Here is a 16,270-nt window from a genome sequence, read left to right on the forward strand (position 1 = left end):
GCAAGACTTTGTACCTGGACTTTAGGCCAAAAAAAAAAGTCTCCGGTTTCTGGTATAGATGCGCGCGCGTCGCCGTAGCTAGCCATGCGCGTCGGCAAAATGAAATTTTTTTTTTTAAATTAAAGATGATGTCTCAAAACCGCCAAACTCACTGGTTTGACTGGAATCCTGCTGCTGCACAATTTTAACGTGTTTTTAGATTGGGTTATGGTCGAGAATAAGCTTTATGTGGCCTCTCTGGACTCCCATATATTTGCACTAAGTTTAGTCGGGCACCATTTGCAGTCATCAGCCGACATTTGAAGCAAAAAAATCAGGTAAAAAAAAAAAAAAAAGCCGCGTTGCCGCACCACTTTTTGGGCAAGCTCCATACCAGAAACCGGAGACTTTTTTTTGGCCTTAGAGTGGTTTCTCGCCGTTTTAGGCTCGGCAGAAAACATCAGTTTCTTTTGGAGTGGAGATATCATCAGATAACTTAACTAAAAAGTGAACAGAAAGCAGTTGGATGTGAAGGCCTATAATTTGGCCAGTAGCGTAAATTTGTGTTGCAGAATGGGGGGGGGGGTTTAGGGGGTTTAGGGGGTGGGGGTGACCGTCACATAAAAACACTTTTGAACTGTTTGTCAAACCTACAGAGAATGAATTTGGACCGTTGGGAAGTTACAAAATAACCTTAAAATCGGCACTGGTTTCTCACCTCTAAAGTTAATCCCCAAGTCAACAGGTGGGGGGGGGGGGGGGGGGGGGCGCCGCTGGTGGTTATATCCTTCCCGCCCACCCCGGGATTTACACCCATGATCACCTTTTGGAAGTGGTGTTTTAAAATCAATATTATTAGCAAGTTTGACATTTAAATTGCGCACGTGCAAATCAAGATTTGACGATTCCTTTAGTTGGGCATAAAACAATTTGCCTTTTCTCTTGTAATCACAAAGGAGATGAGATCAAGCTACACTCTACAAAACATGCTTCAGTTGAAAATTCGAAAGAACGGTTTGTGCTCATGGGCGTCGCGGGGGGGGGGGGGTATTTCCCCGGGAAATTGAAAAACAAGACGGAAAAAAAAGAAAATAACAAAGAAGACAAGAGGGGCGACGTCAAGTCAAGTACTATAATTAATTTTTAATTATCACCTCATAACCGCTACTAGTTGTATTACCCTCGCACGCTCAATTACCTTCATGATGGTTTAACCATCATTACGAACAAACCAAATTATTGTCCACTTTGAAGAGCGTCCTCTGCAGTCAGATGCTATCACCCCCTTACCCCCCCCCCCCCCCCCCCCCCCCCCCCCCTCTGATTTTGCGGTGGTCATGATTACTTCTTAGCTGCCTTCCAGCACGGAGGGCTTGTCGGGAAATTTGGCTAAGGCCCAAAAAACCCCAATAAGTCGGTCTCTGGTCAGCGCGCGCGTCGATTTTAATCATGCGCGTCAATCTTTTTTTTCCAAAATGTACCGCGGTAGCTCCAACAGCGCCCTCTATTGCCGCACCTCCTCATTTTTTTTTTTTACCAAAGAGCACCAAGGAATGGGAAATTGCACCAAGGCAAATGATCGAGGGCCCCAAGGCAAATTATGGAGGACACCAATGTACATGAGGACACCAAAAAAAAAAGCAAAATAGTACCCCACCTTGTCTGTACAATCCAAGCTTGAAAAAAAAAAATAAAAAGCCCCCCCCCAAAAAAAAAGCCGCGTCGCCGCATCAATTCCGGAACTTTGGTCTGACCAGAGACCGAGTATTTTTTTTTTGGCCTAACCGTGATTTTGCCCCCTCCCCCTCCCCGTTCCTAGAAATTATCCTGGCGACGCTCATGTTTGCACTCGGAACAGAAACTTGTCTAAAATTTCGCTGGTACCCCTATGATTGTCGATATCCTAAAAAGGATATATATATACAACCGTCGAATATTTTATGCACGCGCAAGTATTACTAGGAACAGGGCCCCTTGATAGGCACACCGGCAGTGGGAACCGTATTGAGGCATCATGTGTCATAAAAATAGCGACCTCTATTGATCTTCGCGTGACATGGTGGGAAAAATGAAACCGTATCTTATATCACTAAAATTCTAGCAAAATGTATCCAAACACACACGCGACATTTTAAGGCAATGCAGAATACCAAAGATTATTTATTCACTATACTGAAGTTCTGGAAAAATTACAATTCCGTTTCTACGCCTAATCTTCTCACACAAACGTTCAGAAGAAAAAAAATCACTGAAGCTGGGTTTAAAAAGTGATTTACAGAATACAGTAACGAAACCCCAAAATATTATTGTGCAAACCTGTTTTTCTCAAAATATACAGCAGCCACTGATCTAAATCTTCAACAAGTTAGTTAATTAATATGCACCCTATTGTTTGAGCAATTAAGTTGTTTCAGGCGAGAAAAATTGACGCCAAGCAAATTTATGCTCTCACTGTAAAAAGGTTGGATAAAACACTGTTGGGCAATGTAATTTACCCAGCATTGGCATGAAATTACCTCATATTGGGTTGAATTGGCCTATTGGGAAGAATTTGCCCAAGAGTGTAGGCAGTGCTAATTCGACCAGTTTAGCAACCCATTTTGCCTAACTTTTTTTTGTACAGTGTGCGTATACCTTTCAATGATTTAATCATAGTAAATATGGAACAGTGAACTCATAATTCCAGAGTCAATGAGCCTTATTCGAGAAACAAAACAGAACGATATTACTCAGTAACCTCAGATCAAAATTAAGAGAATCTGAGGTTCCTAGTTTCCATAGATATTCACAAAAATGCAAAATAGTATTTTCAAATTCTAAGCAGTTAGGCCTAAATAATTTTCAATCATTGGAATTTGTTAAACTCGGAGGGCCGTGGTTCATTTCAAGATTTTAGTTTTAACAATGGGTCTAAAAGGAATAGAGTCGAAACTCATCATATGACTTACATTATAAAATGTTCAATTTAATTCTAGAGATCTTTATTTCTTTGAACAGGAACTACCAAAAGAAAACGCATAAATATGAAAATCATAGGAAATCTATTGGTAAGTGTTTCGCTCGATCTTTCATAATTTGCTGTAAAATCTTTCACGAGTACAATGTAGTTGCAAACAAGATTCACAAACTGAACGCATCGTTTTAGTCTGTGACGTATCTAGCATTCGGTCGGTGATACAGAGCGGAGAGTGGAACCTATTTTTTTTATTATCGTAATTGAGATTAAAGAAAACAGTCCTAAAATAAAAGCAAAAATTACCAGTTATAGAAATTCTTCAAAACGGATTGTCACTTTTAATTTCGAACTCTGTCGCTCCTCCCCCAACTACATCCTTCCAATAAAACTTCACTAAGACCTGCCCTTGTGATTGTCTCACGTATCCGAGATAATGATACTTGGGAGTCGTTCTGAGAGGAACTTGATTTCCCGTACGGCACCGGACTCTGCGATGACCGGAGCGTCCGCCACCAAGACACCGTCGTCTTTCAGAAGGGGCGAGTCCGGCCGTTTCCCCGGCAGAGGGTTGAGTTGAGCGGCCTGTGCCACGTCATCCCCCACGGAGAGATGTCTTCGTTTCTCCGCTGATGAGGTATCTCGAGTGTTGGAAGGGGCTCCATCGAGTTGGTAGTCCGAGTTGAAATCCGAGATAACTGCACTGTCTTTAGAGATGTCTGGATCAAGCGGCGATTTAGAACTGCCGCTTGTAACTGATTGGCGACTTCGGCTTGATTGGCTAACGTTCTCAGGCACGAGTACGATTGAATTTTGAGCTGGGAGGACATTATTAGTGTCTTCTTGGTCAGGCTTGGTGTTGCTGGGGATTACAAGTGAGTTATGAGATGTGTGACTGGCCACCCAGCTATTAGTTCGATCCATTCTGCACTCGCGTCCTTCATCGTCTTTAACGAACTCTTCCGGATTGCGATTGTCTAACTGGTTGGGCGAAGTTTCACGTCCAGTTTTGTTTTGTTCGGCGATATAATTCGAAGCCTCCTCGACGTCATTGTTTGAACTTTGACCTGGTGACGTACTCCTACTCCGAGTCTCGTTTTGTATACCGCCCGCAACGTTGACCTGTGCGCTGACCTCATGCCTACGCTTCTCTTCGTCTGGGAGGACAAAGCGGACCTTTCGCTTCTTTTTGTGAACCATCTGGCGCTGGAGTTTCTTCCTCTTCTCCAGCAAGGCCTGTAGTTCTTGCTTCCTTCTTTTGTTGATCGCTGCCGGCGAGTCTGAGAAATCGATTCGGTTCTCGCCAGGTTTGAGTGACAAGCTGTCCATGGAAATGCGGAGTTCCCTGGGAATGTCGATGTCGCCCTCTTTTGTCCGACGGTCGTAGATGGGTTTAAGTTTGCCTCCCGGTAATCGCTTGGGAGTGAGTTTCTGCAGTTCGACTTGAACGAGCTCCGAGTAGACGAATTGTTTTCTGACTGGGTGTCTCTTGGCCGCTTCACTCTCCCTCTTCCTGGCGAAGGCGTCGCTCCGGACGGATCTCCGCCGGTTAGGGCGCGAATTACCATGTGCCTTCCTCTTGCGTTCTTTAGCCGTCAGAGCCTCCAGCTCTTTCCTCTTCCTTTCCGCCTCTTCGCTCCTGTGACTCCGCTTACGTCTGGTCTTACGGATCCCAGGGGTCCATGGTTTGAGATAGGGAGGCAGGAAGTCGGGGAGTAAACGACTGTTAAGGTAGGAGTCGGCACCGACGTTTGGAAAGGGGTCGATTTCGACGATTGGGTTCTCCTCCCCATCGCTTGAATCGTCGGTGGTATAACTCGTGTAACCGTCTTCTTCCTCGTGGTCCGACACGACGGGGTTACGCCGGCCGTAGTGTTTTCGGCGATTCTCCAGGCTAGGCAGGGAGATTGTCCGCATCCGAAGCTCCTCTGAGATCAGGTCCCGACTGGGGAAGATCTCCAATGACCTGGAAGAGAATGTGAGCCGCTCCTTTTCCGGCTTGGGAACTCTTAGAAGGCCCTGGTCGTCGATGAGGCGCGGTAGGAAGCTGCGAGTTTGCCGATCGGACGCCGTACCGCCGTTCAATTGAATCTTGTCTCGGATCAAGAGTTGACTCGCCCCACCACCGGAATAAGTCTTAGCAGCTCCTTGTCCGGATCTGTGCTCGGAGCACTCCGAAACTCGACTATCACTCCCACTGCTCGATTTGCCACTACTATCCGTCCGCTGAGAGTAGGGGCCGCCAGTGAATCTCGCCACAGCTCCGACAACCTCAACGGCGTTCTGGCGGTCGCCAGCAACCCGGAAACCCTCCTGAAGAGAGCTGGAGCGTCGCTGACTGATAGCCGGTAGACTTCGGCTATCGTGCGGCATCATGGCTTCAACACTCATGACTCAGCCCGATTTTGGGTATTTTCCTGACTGGATGGGTGTAAAGTTCAGGAATCGAACAGAGAAATCTGCAGTCCAAAGTATCTCACACCAATGACCGGCCATTCTTCATGGCAGTGTCTTTATGATCTATGGAGATGTGACGATGACACGGTATACCTCTACTGTGTAATCGCTAAAAAGGCACTGAATCCGGCCAGCTCCTTAAAGTCATAAAATCTGTTTGCTCAAGTCCAGAGATCCCTCTCAAGTAGTTTCAATGAAGATGTTCACCATCTGATGTCATCAGTGCTGTTCATTGATCGTCACTTCGTGGAAGCTGACAATAGCGTTGGTACCTGTAGAGAGAACGGAACACAGAAATACGAACAAAACTTTAGAACTAAATTTCACATTGTCACAAACAAAAGTTGTATCCCTCTGGATGAATTTGGAGGATGAATTTGGAGATGTTAGGGTATGTGCGTGTGAAAAATTAAACAAATCAACAGAACAAGACAAAACTGAAAATGAAAAAAAGGACAAGCAAACATTACAATAAAAAATATCCCAAACACAAACAAACAATATTAGGTTACAATAAATACTTAAAATAGTCAATTAAAAACAAAATGACAAATGAATTAACAAACAAAGCATTAACCAAAAGGAACACAGACATTCAGAGAAAAAATGGCAACGGATCATATATCTCACTGAACAGCTAACCTCGCGTCCATATCTACGATCACTGAATATGATCATTTGCCAGTTTTGAAATGTCGGAAAAGCAAGTTTTTTACGGCGTCTTTAAACATCTCTAGATTCAAAACTGAGGCTTTTCATTTGCCCATAAACCTAGCGTATCGTGGCAAGGACCTCAGCATATAATTTGCTGGGAACGGATTCTCTTCTGACTGCGTACACATTATCAATCTGACTGACCTCTTAAACTTAATATATTCTTTAGTGAAAAGAAATGTTAAACCAGATGTGGCCCACTCGATCTGTCGAAAAGAAGATCCTGGATTTGGGTTACGTCAGTTTTTTTGATTGACTGAAAACAATACATTGTCATCGTAATAAGATTCAAAAGAATTCCCAAGAACTAAGTTATACCGGCTGCGTTCTGCAAAATATTTTAATATTTTTTAAGGGGTTAAGAATTGGCTTTCGTGATTGCTGTTGAGATGTGAATTTTACGGCATAGCATTTTCTGAAATAATTGTTATCTACATCATTATTATAATCAGTCGAAAAAATGGTGAAAATTTGAACCCTTATTACCCTTCGCCTCACACACAACCTGTTATTTCCTAACTGCACCTGTTGATTTACCAAGCAAGTCCAAAATTCAACGGTAACATTATTCGACAAACATCTCGCTGGAATTGACAAACTAAAAGGGTATCATTCCGCACTCAAAACCATTTTTGTTTACGCACGCACAATCAGCAGAAGTCAATGAAAGACGCGTTTATTGACAAAGGCCGTGAGCTGTATGAATGAGATCCCGCGGGTAATATTTACCCAGCTCTCGGTGTTAACTAGCAACGGTGTTTAACGTCTGACGTAGACGCAAGTCAAGCGGATACAAATAAAAATAGCCAAACAAAATCACATTGTGTTTTGTGGGACTTGGATTGAGTACGGTATCCTATGTTACCATTTCACATTACATCCTCATACGATTTCCGTTAGTTTGTTTCCATTGCCTGGTTTTACCCAAATAATGCAGTCTAATTTCTCAGTAGAAAATCGGCACCGTATGCAGTTTTTATCGACTTTTTTTTTTGGGGGGGGGGGGTGTTCTTTTTGGGTTTTTTTTTGGGGGGGGGGGTGGTGGGGTGTGGAGGGGCACAAGCCCCACCCCTGGGCCCCATGATGAAGCCCCCACTCGCAGTTGTCAAATGAAGGGAGCAAAATTGCCTCGTCGGTGAGAACAAACGGCTCTCTATGCGAAAGCGAACGCCAGTACTCCACCTGTTTCCGGCAAAAACTCAATTTCCGAATCACACTATAAAGCTGCACGATCACAATTTGAACTCGCTTTCAAGTTCTATTTTGGTGTGTGAATAGTGTGCAGTTACTGATGGTGCGTTGCACTTATGCCTAATCGGAAAGCAGATTTTACATTTTCTTGTTTTTGGTTGGACCATGGAGGTTCGACCATCGACCCACCCTATGATCTGATATAGAACCATTTTCGATTGACACACGGGCCGAAGTTATGAAGCTGCTAAGCAGAGATAATTGCTAAGCACAGACACCGATGACCAGCCAAAATTGCGTGAAATATATAACACTTATGACTGGTTCTCAACTGCTAGGCCTACATGCTTAGCATAAAAACAATTCTCAGCAAAATAATTTCTGCTCAACGAGGAAGCCATCTTCGAACATATTTCCTGAATCTATTTTATTGTTGAATGGGATGGTGCCAGATTATGATTGGGTGCGTGCCAAGCCTCACTTTGATTTTTTTCAAATGTGGTTTAAAACATTAGGGTATATGTTTAATCGTACATTTTAATTATTCATCAGAGCAGACTGGTATTCACTTTTATTGAACTTCCATGTCATTCGCTCTTTTCACACTCCGCCATTGGGCATGCAGAGCCTCGATCTGGCAACTTTACACAATAAAAATAGCCGGTTCAGTGATCTGAACCCCGACACGGGAATCACTGAACCGGCTATATTTATTGTGTAAAGTTAACAGATCGAGGCTCTGCATGCCCATGGCGGAAGTAAGAAAAGAGCGAATTGCTTTCATTTCTACTCGCAAGTTTCAAAAATGAAGAGTTTACCTCGCTTTCAATTGAATATGCCAGATTCGTGATTGAAGACTATTAAGCCCTTTGTGGTATAACCACTTCTAATGTCCTGCATCTTAAGAGAAGGATATTTGCCTATGAACGGACCTTTCCGCCAAAGTGACGGGACCCCTTTTACGATAATAATGACTAGTATTATGACGCAATCTATAATCTGATTCGGCTCTCATGGGTTTACTGCATGCTTAATTAGAGTACGCAGGCCCCTTTTATCAGAGAAGATTAAAAGGGATTTATCTTGAGGACTGTATAGACCTAGTGAAAGGATGAAGCTTAGAGCGATTAGTCACTGCGACACTGAGTTGTTGCAATATGAAGCGCTACTACATTGATATACCGCGAGACTTTTCACCATACCATTTTCAACTTTGGGAGACTAGTACAGTTTGATTTGCTTTGTCGCGTAAGTTCGCAAGTTATAACCAAGGTTTTGAGATTATTCATCGTTAAAATTCTATCACTATCATCAGTCTTTCGTGTTCGCCTCTATCGAAGACAGCTATAACTTCAAAGAGAAAACCATGTACAGATTCCCATTTTACCCAGTGTGCACATGTTTTGTAGATAATTTTTTTACGTGACCTAGCCTACGATCCATTCCAAAAGGTCTTTTTTGTGACAACACATTGCACTCTCTTGACTTCGTTCCTCGAAGCGACTGATCACACAACGGAGGCAAATAGCGACAGGAAATTAAAATCGATAACGGTTCTCATTATGGAGAGATACGTATTTAGAGTGTGAAATAACAGTAGTGATAGACACCTCGACACCAATGCACGCGTGTATTGTGTGACTTTTGGCGACTGGACAAGTCAGATTGCTAAAGTGGGAATGCAAAACACGATTATGCTTTGATGTTTCAGAAACAGGGAATTAGGGGACAATATAGCTGGAAAACAAATTACAAAGCCCATAACAGTCAGTAAAAGACTGGAATACTGTTCGGCAAGAGGTCTTTTTTTGCGTGCACACCTGTCTTTAAGGGTCTCGAAAACTCAGATACACAAGCATTGTTCAAGAATGAAGAAGTGTTTAATTAAATTCGCTATCATGCATTGGTTTTTCGACACAGAAAATGTCTCTCCGAAATAAAGTGTTCGTGAATTGAAGCCACGATACACATTAAAATCGATATTACTGTTATTCATTTACAGGGATCGATTGAAAGAACCCAATACCAATAGTGAAATCAATATCACTTTAATCCACTAGCTTTGTCCAGACGCTATTCTGTTTTGAAAACATGGTTGGTGTCCACATGCAGAGAAAAAAAAGGTGAAGTTTCACTTCAATTATAAAATTCTTGAACCCTGGCAAGCCAGTCATAAACTGATATTAAGTTTCGTAACTCTAAACGAGTTTTTGCTCCCCTACGCAGTACCTTGTTCTATTGTCATTTGCTAGAGGCGGCATGGTATGTTTCGTGTGTTTTATTCTCTGAGGTGTTTGGTGCTGTTTGCATGCAGTGTCTGCCTCAGTCAAAAATATTTGTCTGTGCATGCCAAAGGGCATGGATTGTGGCGTTTGTAAAAGTCTGAATTTACAGCAAAGCAAATGGAGCATGTTATCCACAAACAAAAACAGAATTGTTAAAGAAATAAATGATACACCAAAACCAAGCCCGCAGGAACGGGGGGTGCAGCACCCCCAACTTTTTGGATTGGGGTGCTGAAATATGCTTCAGCACCCCGTACTCCCGGGCAAAAATGTGTTCCAGCCAGCAGTGTTCTAGGACGTTGAAATTGCGCCGCTGCGCTATACATTATGCTTCCTCTACAAATATCTCCTTCGTTTTGTTCGTTTCTAGTTTTGCCGCGGCAAAGCGCTGCGCTTCGAACGTCTAGCACAAAGTAACACTGTAAAATATCAGGAGGAGGTATTTTCTAAATCTTCAGGCAGTGCAGAATCGTTATTTCTCTCAATGTATCTAAAATCATGACATGTCTATGATATTTCTGCCATGATGGAAGCTTTGACCCGAAAGCAATAACCTCGGCCATGACAATGGTGGCAAAGTTGATTATGCTTGCCACGATTTTTTTCATTCGATCTTTCAATAGGGGCAAATGTTCATACCTTTCCCCTGAAGGTTTTTCTTTTCATTTAAAAGTTTCATTGACGTTGCTAGCATTCTGTACTCAACATTAACAAATAGCAAGGTTCACACACATCCCAACCTAATAGGAGTGGGACGGGCTTCCATTGAAACTAGTTCCAGTGTAGTTTCGTTTTAATAAAAAAGCTATTCATGTGTTACCCTCTTCAAGTTTTTTCTCATAAAAACTCAGTAGACCGATAAATCCTTGCCTAGCCACAAACTTGCCACCTACCGATCATAAACATAAAGATGCATTTGGTCTGTTAGTCTTTTATATTTGCCATTCCCTGTAACAAACAAATAACACTGCAAATATATCAAGAGCTACATCGTTTAGGCCTATGTGAATATTTTTATGAACAGAAATTCATCCGCTTCCAGTGGAACCATTTTGTTTTAACTTGAACCAAAAAACATCCTTTCGCGTTTTATAAGTTTAAGTATATACTTCAGTATATTTCATCACAGTGCATCCAGAATCCAACATTTTCAGGGGCCTTAATGCAGGCCCCTGGCCCTGTGGCCCCACGCCGTAAGGGCTCGGAAAATAAAACAAAACATACACGACGGAATTTACTAAATGTAAGAAAGCAGCCTAGCAACAATAATATTTACATGCGATGTCATGCATAATGATACAATTCTTTTTCCAGAATTAAATGGAACAAATAATGGAGATAAAAATACAGGGTTTTCGACTTTTCAGTACAGTAGAAACAGTATATTCTAAACAAAAAAGTGAAATAAATTGTCTTTATAATCTCAAAAAACGTTTCCTAAAAAAGTCATATGAAAGTGGCTAGGAATCGCCTCATATTGCACCACAGAGCATCCATATTCCAAAACTTTTAGGGGCCCTTTAAGCCACGCCGTAAGGGCTTTGCACTCCGCGTTCGCATTAATTTTGTCCGTCCTTTAGAAATTCCAGCACCCCCTGGCAAAAGTTTGTTCTAGCGGGCTTGACCAAAACTATGTATTATTTGATGATGCACTCTCAAAACGCTGGTTAAAATTTGGTTGGTTAAAAATGTTGGTTTAATAAAATATAAAACAAACATTGTGTAAAATTTTCCAATTTCGCCCAACGTTTACCCAACGTTGGGCACATTTTGCCCAACGTTGGGTATTTTTTTTTTTTTTACCAACTGTTGAGCTGTTCACCTGGTAAGCAACAGTTGGTTAAAATGTGTCATTTTACCCAACGCTGGTTAAATATGGGTAAATTTAACCAGCGTTGGGAGTGTACTTTTGCCCACTTTTTTCGGGAGTCATAATAGCGAAATAAAAAATTCCAAAAGTAAAACACTCCAAACGATATTATACACTTTTGAAAATGTGTTTGACGCAGTGCAGTATTTTCAAGACGCAGTCGGGGGAAAAAGAAATACATTTACTTCAATGTGGGGTCCATTTCCACACTTAGTACTTGTAGCTTAGTTTTGTAGTACATGTATTTGAAAGATACGAAAAAGGATAAAATTTAAGACAACATTTAAGACGACACAAAGCTCTGAAACAAAGGAGGAAACATGCGACAATCGTAGCAGGCCTGATAACTCAATTTATGAATTTAAGAAATGCAAGCAAAACGAAATGACATTGACACGATATCTGGCTAGATACTTATTTTTGTATTATGTGCAACAATGAGTGTTTTACAGCACTATGAATGTTGGCCTCTGTTTCCACAACGGACACACGATCTTGTAGTTATAGTATTTTTGAAACAAAGTAGATGTCTTACCTTTATTCTAGAGGACGTTCGCATTTAGTACGCAATGGGACGAATGCTGCAACCGACAAAAGATAAGCAAAGCATTATCTACTAATCCCTCACACGTTAAAGAGACATTTCTTATAAAGAATTATCGCTGAGACAAACATGTATTGATATATGGACGTAATCAACTGGTGTAGATTGAACTGAACGATTTGACTGTGTTCGGAAAATGATTTTGGAATGTGGCGGTGGTGAAATAAAAAGAAAATATATAAAACACTCCAATGTCGCGGTGGGAGATGACGCTTGAAAGCTGAAGAACTTGATAAATGGCCCGGTAATGTTTTAGGGCCTACTTGAACATTGGCCTGACGTCGGCATGAACTGTACTAGAATATATCCCATGGAAGTTTAAAGTCTGCTCATAATTTTTGCTTTTTGGGGTCCAGAACTGCGCGATTTTTGGAGTAGATAACAGGATCCTCTAAATGTAGAACAGATACAACAGGCTTGCACCAACAACTATTTCTTTGCCAATAAACATCCAATTACAAAATAGTACACGACCTTTTACAAACCGATTAATTCTAGATAAGCCCGTCACTCATTATTCTGACAAACATAGCGGCCATCCTTTGGGTCTTCACAGATAGCAATGGAGGTGGCCACTAGTGTCAACAAAGAAAGCGCCGAAAACCTGAAAATTGTTGAGTGCTTTTTACTGCACAATTTCTATTAGGAGAAGACTGATGTTCAAAATCAAAGAGCAAATTGACATAACGAAGCAAATTAATTAAACGTCATCCGCCCACTCAGATAACATTTAATGTCTTGTTAAATTATAAACTATTTTGACGGGTTCTTTGTGTAATAATTTACAAATGTTTTCGATAATGTCTTCAAGAACAGTAGACGCAGTATACAGATTTTAAAACGAAGATTCATTACAAACATAATGTGAACATTTTGTTCGGATTCAAATACCAAACCCATCACACAATAAATTCCTGGATTCATATATTTTTTTGTAACTGAGGGCTTACAAACTTCTTTCCTCGTTTTAATACTGAACCGTCTAACGATTATTGTTACGAATTGTCAGTGCGAGAGGAGGCACTATAATCTGTCTTTACACGTTGTTGCCATGGACAGTAATAGGATTCCACAACTGCAGACAAGTCAAACCGCACTAGACGTTGTTTGACTCAGAGCAGAGTGACAAGAAGTATTTTCTGGAATTTCGATATCAATACATTTGGGGCAAATTTTAAGATGAATGAACCTAAAACGTACCTGTCAGTTTCCTCGTTCGAGGATTGTAATATCCGCCATTAAAATCACAGCCCCAAGCCCAGTCGACCAGACGATTTGCTGAATGGACGAATCAATAGAAATTGTTCAGCTCCATCGAACAGTAATAGTTTCCGCACATGTCCCGCACATACACCGTGACTGGCACTAAGCAGACAGTCGCGCACAGGTCTAGGTTGCACTGCAAATCAGTTTCTTTGATTGTAGTCCCGAAAATCGAGTTGGATAACCAGGTTCATTTCATCATTTTTCATGCACGGAGAAAAAGTGTGAAACGTTTGGGAATAAATTGCAGCAGTTGCACGGACGAGATGTCAAGTTGGTGCAGAAAAGCCCGTGTGCGACCATGCGTGCATTCGGGGATGACAACACAGTACATGACACAAAAGCCAGACTGTTTCCTGCATGGATGATGCAGCGGTAGTCAACACTCGGACTCTTGTTTGTTTACCGTTGATGTGCGAGTCTTTTCACGCGAGGTTTGGTTTATTGAGGGCGGTGATTAGCTGGGTACGGTTTTAGATTCGCTGGCACCCACCGCACTTTCCAAAGGTGACCGATCGTTCCGTTTCACAAAATGATTGCCAACGAAATAGATATTTGCAAGACTAGTCTTCAAGTTCCAAGGCCTTCACAATTTTTCTTTCTTGCATTGATTGTATTTCGCAATTTTTTTTTAAAAAAATACGCCCGCGAACGCGGACGTTGTTTCAAGGCTTGATAATTGACTGTCCGTCATCAAATAGCACGCACGTCCTGCAAATAATTTGCGCCCTCTGTTGACTGAATATTTTTTAAAGTGCGAAAGTGTGCACATGTCCACGCGCCACAAACTGTCACATGGTTCCCGGTCCCTCCATTGTCCTTCGGACTTTAGGGTAACATACCAGTAAATAGGCCAAAACCCATCCGCGGAGCTCATGAGTTAAAGTTATACCAACAAATATACTATATTAGAGAGTTATGAGAGCTGGCCATAAAATTGGGGAATCAAAAAGATATGGCAACGAACCTCTGGCCCGGACTTGGGGCTTCCAATTGTGAGCATTTTGGATGCTATCGGGCTCGAAAGCGGCGCTATTTTGCCATGTTGTGAAGGGATCGTTTTTCAAGATGGCTACTTTTCCGCTTTGGGAAAAATAGGGATCGTCTTCTTTGGGTGCCGAGAATTTCTCAAAAAGTCAATGATCAAGAAATGAAAGATGATAATTATGTTCATCATCATTCTTCTGTGCAGCTCAAATACTTGTGAGAGTTCTGAGCATTTTAAAAAGAATTTTGAAGTATGGTCATTTAGGACTGATGTATATGGGAATTTTAATACAGGGTTGCACCCTTAGGGGACGGGGGACAAGTCTACACAAACACTAGATAGTAACGTCTCGGACCAAGACTACCCGCCGGCCGAAAACATCGTGCTGAATAAAACGTAGCACGCATGCCTGCTATTTTTAACCCCCCTCCCTTGACATGCAGCTAAACACCCCCAGCCAAAGCTGGATCTACCCCTGTTTACACAGGTCATATGTAAATTCGTCCAACTGCAGCTCAGAAAGGTTGACCTGGTCACCAGATGAAATCCGTCCAAAGTGGAAACTCTAACAAATTACAGGTCATCAGTGCCCACTGCCCGGACAAGGTGCGGGACCGCGTTTAATGCCTTGATTATAACTGTGATCAACTCCTTGCAACGTGGAGTTAAAATGCTCCAACGAAGTTATACTTATGGGGGAGTATTTGAATCAATCTCGTGCATAGGCCATCATGCACCAATTAGGCTCTTCCAAACAATTTTTCTGGGATTAGCAGTTCTCACGGTTTGGCATATTAATTTGATCGTCTTTGTTCTTTTTTTTTTGGCAAGCAGGAGTATGATCAAAATGAAGTCATTCACATAATCTCTTTAAAATGTTTTAAAATACGTCTTCCAGTGCCAAATGAGACTTTTTTTTGTTCTTTCAATTGAGGACCATTAATAGACCTTTATCAAGCTCCCATCATTTTAGTCATGTTCCCTGTATCCAATAACAGTACTGAATGATAATGTGTTTGTGCAAAAAGGGACCAGACTATTTTTCCTTCCAGCCTCGCTTTGGTTACATTAATCTGCAAGGGAGAAAACCCCAAATGGCTGCAACATGATAATGGTCTATACTTTAACCATACATCGTGACTGATCAAAACTTAAAATGATAAGAATTTTGCAAATTATTGGTGGCGCTGTCATGTCACGTATTTTCTCTGTCTTGCCGCGAGATGGCGCAACTGAACACAGCTGAGGTCATAATGGTGTAGACCTGTATATAGGCCCAGAGTTGCCTACACGGGCCAAGTCACAATTTATATGCCCTTAAAATTATTTGCTATTAGAACATTAACTTGATAGCTTGTAAAAATGATAGTTGGAAGCCGTGCACAAGAGTTCAAGCTCGTATTTCTGTGAAATGTGGATGACATTGGGCCATAAAATATTGCTCTATTAGTCTATTTTGCAATGGAGCGTAGGCATCATTTTTCAAAAGAGCGATGGGTTTCACAGGACTACCTTTAGGGGTAGTCATCTTTGGATGGAAATTTCTGCCAAAGATGACGAATCAAACTTAAATTTGAAGTGTATCTTAAACACCTTGGAGTATTGTGAGTCTTTTTCTGATTGTTGGAAGTGGGGGTATTTATCACTGGAGTGCTAGTTTGCAAATTAACCCAATAGGCAAGAGAGTCGCTGACCCATGGTGCTCATGGCACTATAGTCGCAAATAGATGAGGTTTCTATAAGACACGCTAGTTTTTTTCCAAAGGTTTTTAGTGCGGAAAGTCGTTTCATGTTCCACAAACTGTTCATGCCATTTTCTATCATTTATCATGGCCCTGTTATATGGGGCAACTTGTCCCAGGTAATCTCTGGAAGAAAACGGTAGTCAAAGATTTAATTCCCTGTAACTTTTTCTAAGGAATTTCAATGTAATTTTTGAAAAATTGTCGAAGCTTGAAGCTCATTT

At 41.7% G+C, this 16,270-nt stretch overlaps 1 protein-coding gene and 1 long non-coding RNA gene across 2 annotated transcripts; both read right to left on the minus strand.

Annotated features, from left to right (window-relative positions):
• Positions 1-2,121: 2,121 nt before the first annotated feature.
• Positions 2,122-5,341, minus strand: LOC119741211. Its single transcript, XM_038216943.1, has one exon. It carries the CDS (start codon positions 5,321-5,323, stop codon positions 3,353-3,355), a length of 1,971 nt encoding a protein of 656 aa, XP_038072871.1. The 5' UTR covers positions 5,324-5,341; the 3' UTR covers positions 2,122-3,352.
• An 11-nt stretch (positions 5,342-5,352) lies between these two features.
• On the minus strand, positions 5,353-14,001 carry LOC119741212. The gene is made up of 3 exons (XR_005272729.1): positions 13,254-14,001; positions 11,985-12,030; positions 5,353-5,661 (listed from the first exon to the last, which is right to left on the minus strand). It is a non-coding gene; the product is annotated as an uncharacterized LOC119741212 (long non-coding RNA).
• Positions 14,002-16,270: the final 2,269 nt, after the last annotated feature.

The sequence above is a fragment of the Patiria miniata genome, unplaced genomic scaffold (genome assembly GCF_015706575.1).
Source record: "Patiria miniata isolate m_02_andy unplaced genomic scaffold, ASM1570657v1 HiC_scaffold_5, whole genome shotgun sequence".
NCBI classification, from domain to species: Eukaryota; Metazoa; Echinodermata; class Asteroidea; order Valvatida; family Asterinidae; genus Patiria; species Patiria miniata.

Bases quoted from the DNA above. Each gene is read 5' to 3' on its own strand.
- LOC119741211 (XM_038216943.1), bottom strand. From the start codon at position 5,323: ATGAGTGTTGAAGCCATGATGCCGCACGATAGCCGAAGTCTACCGGCT.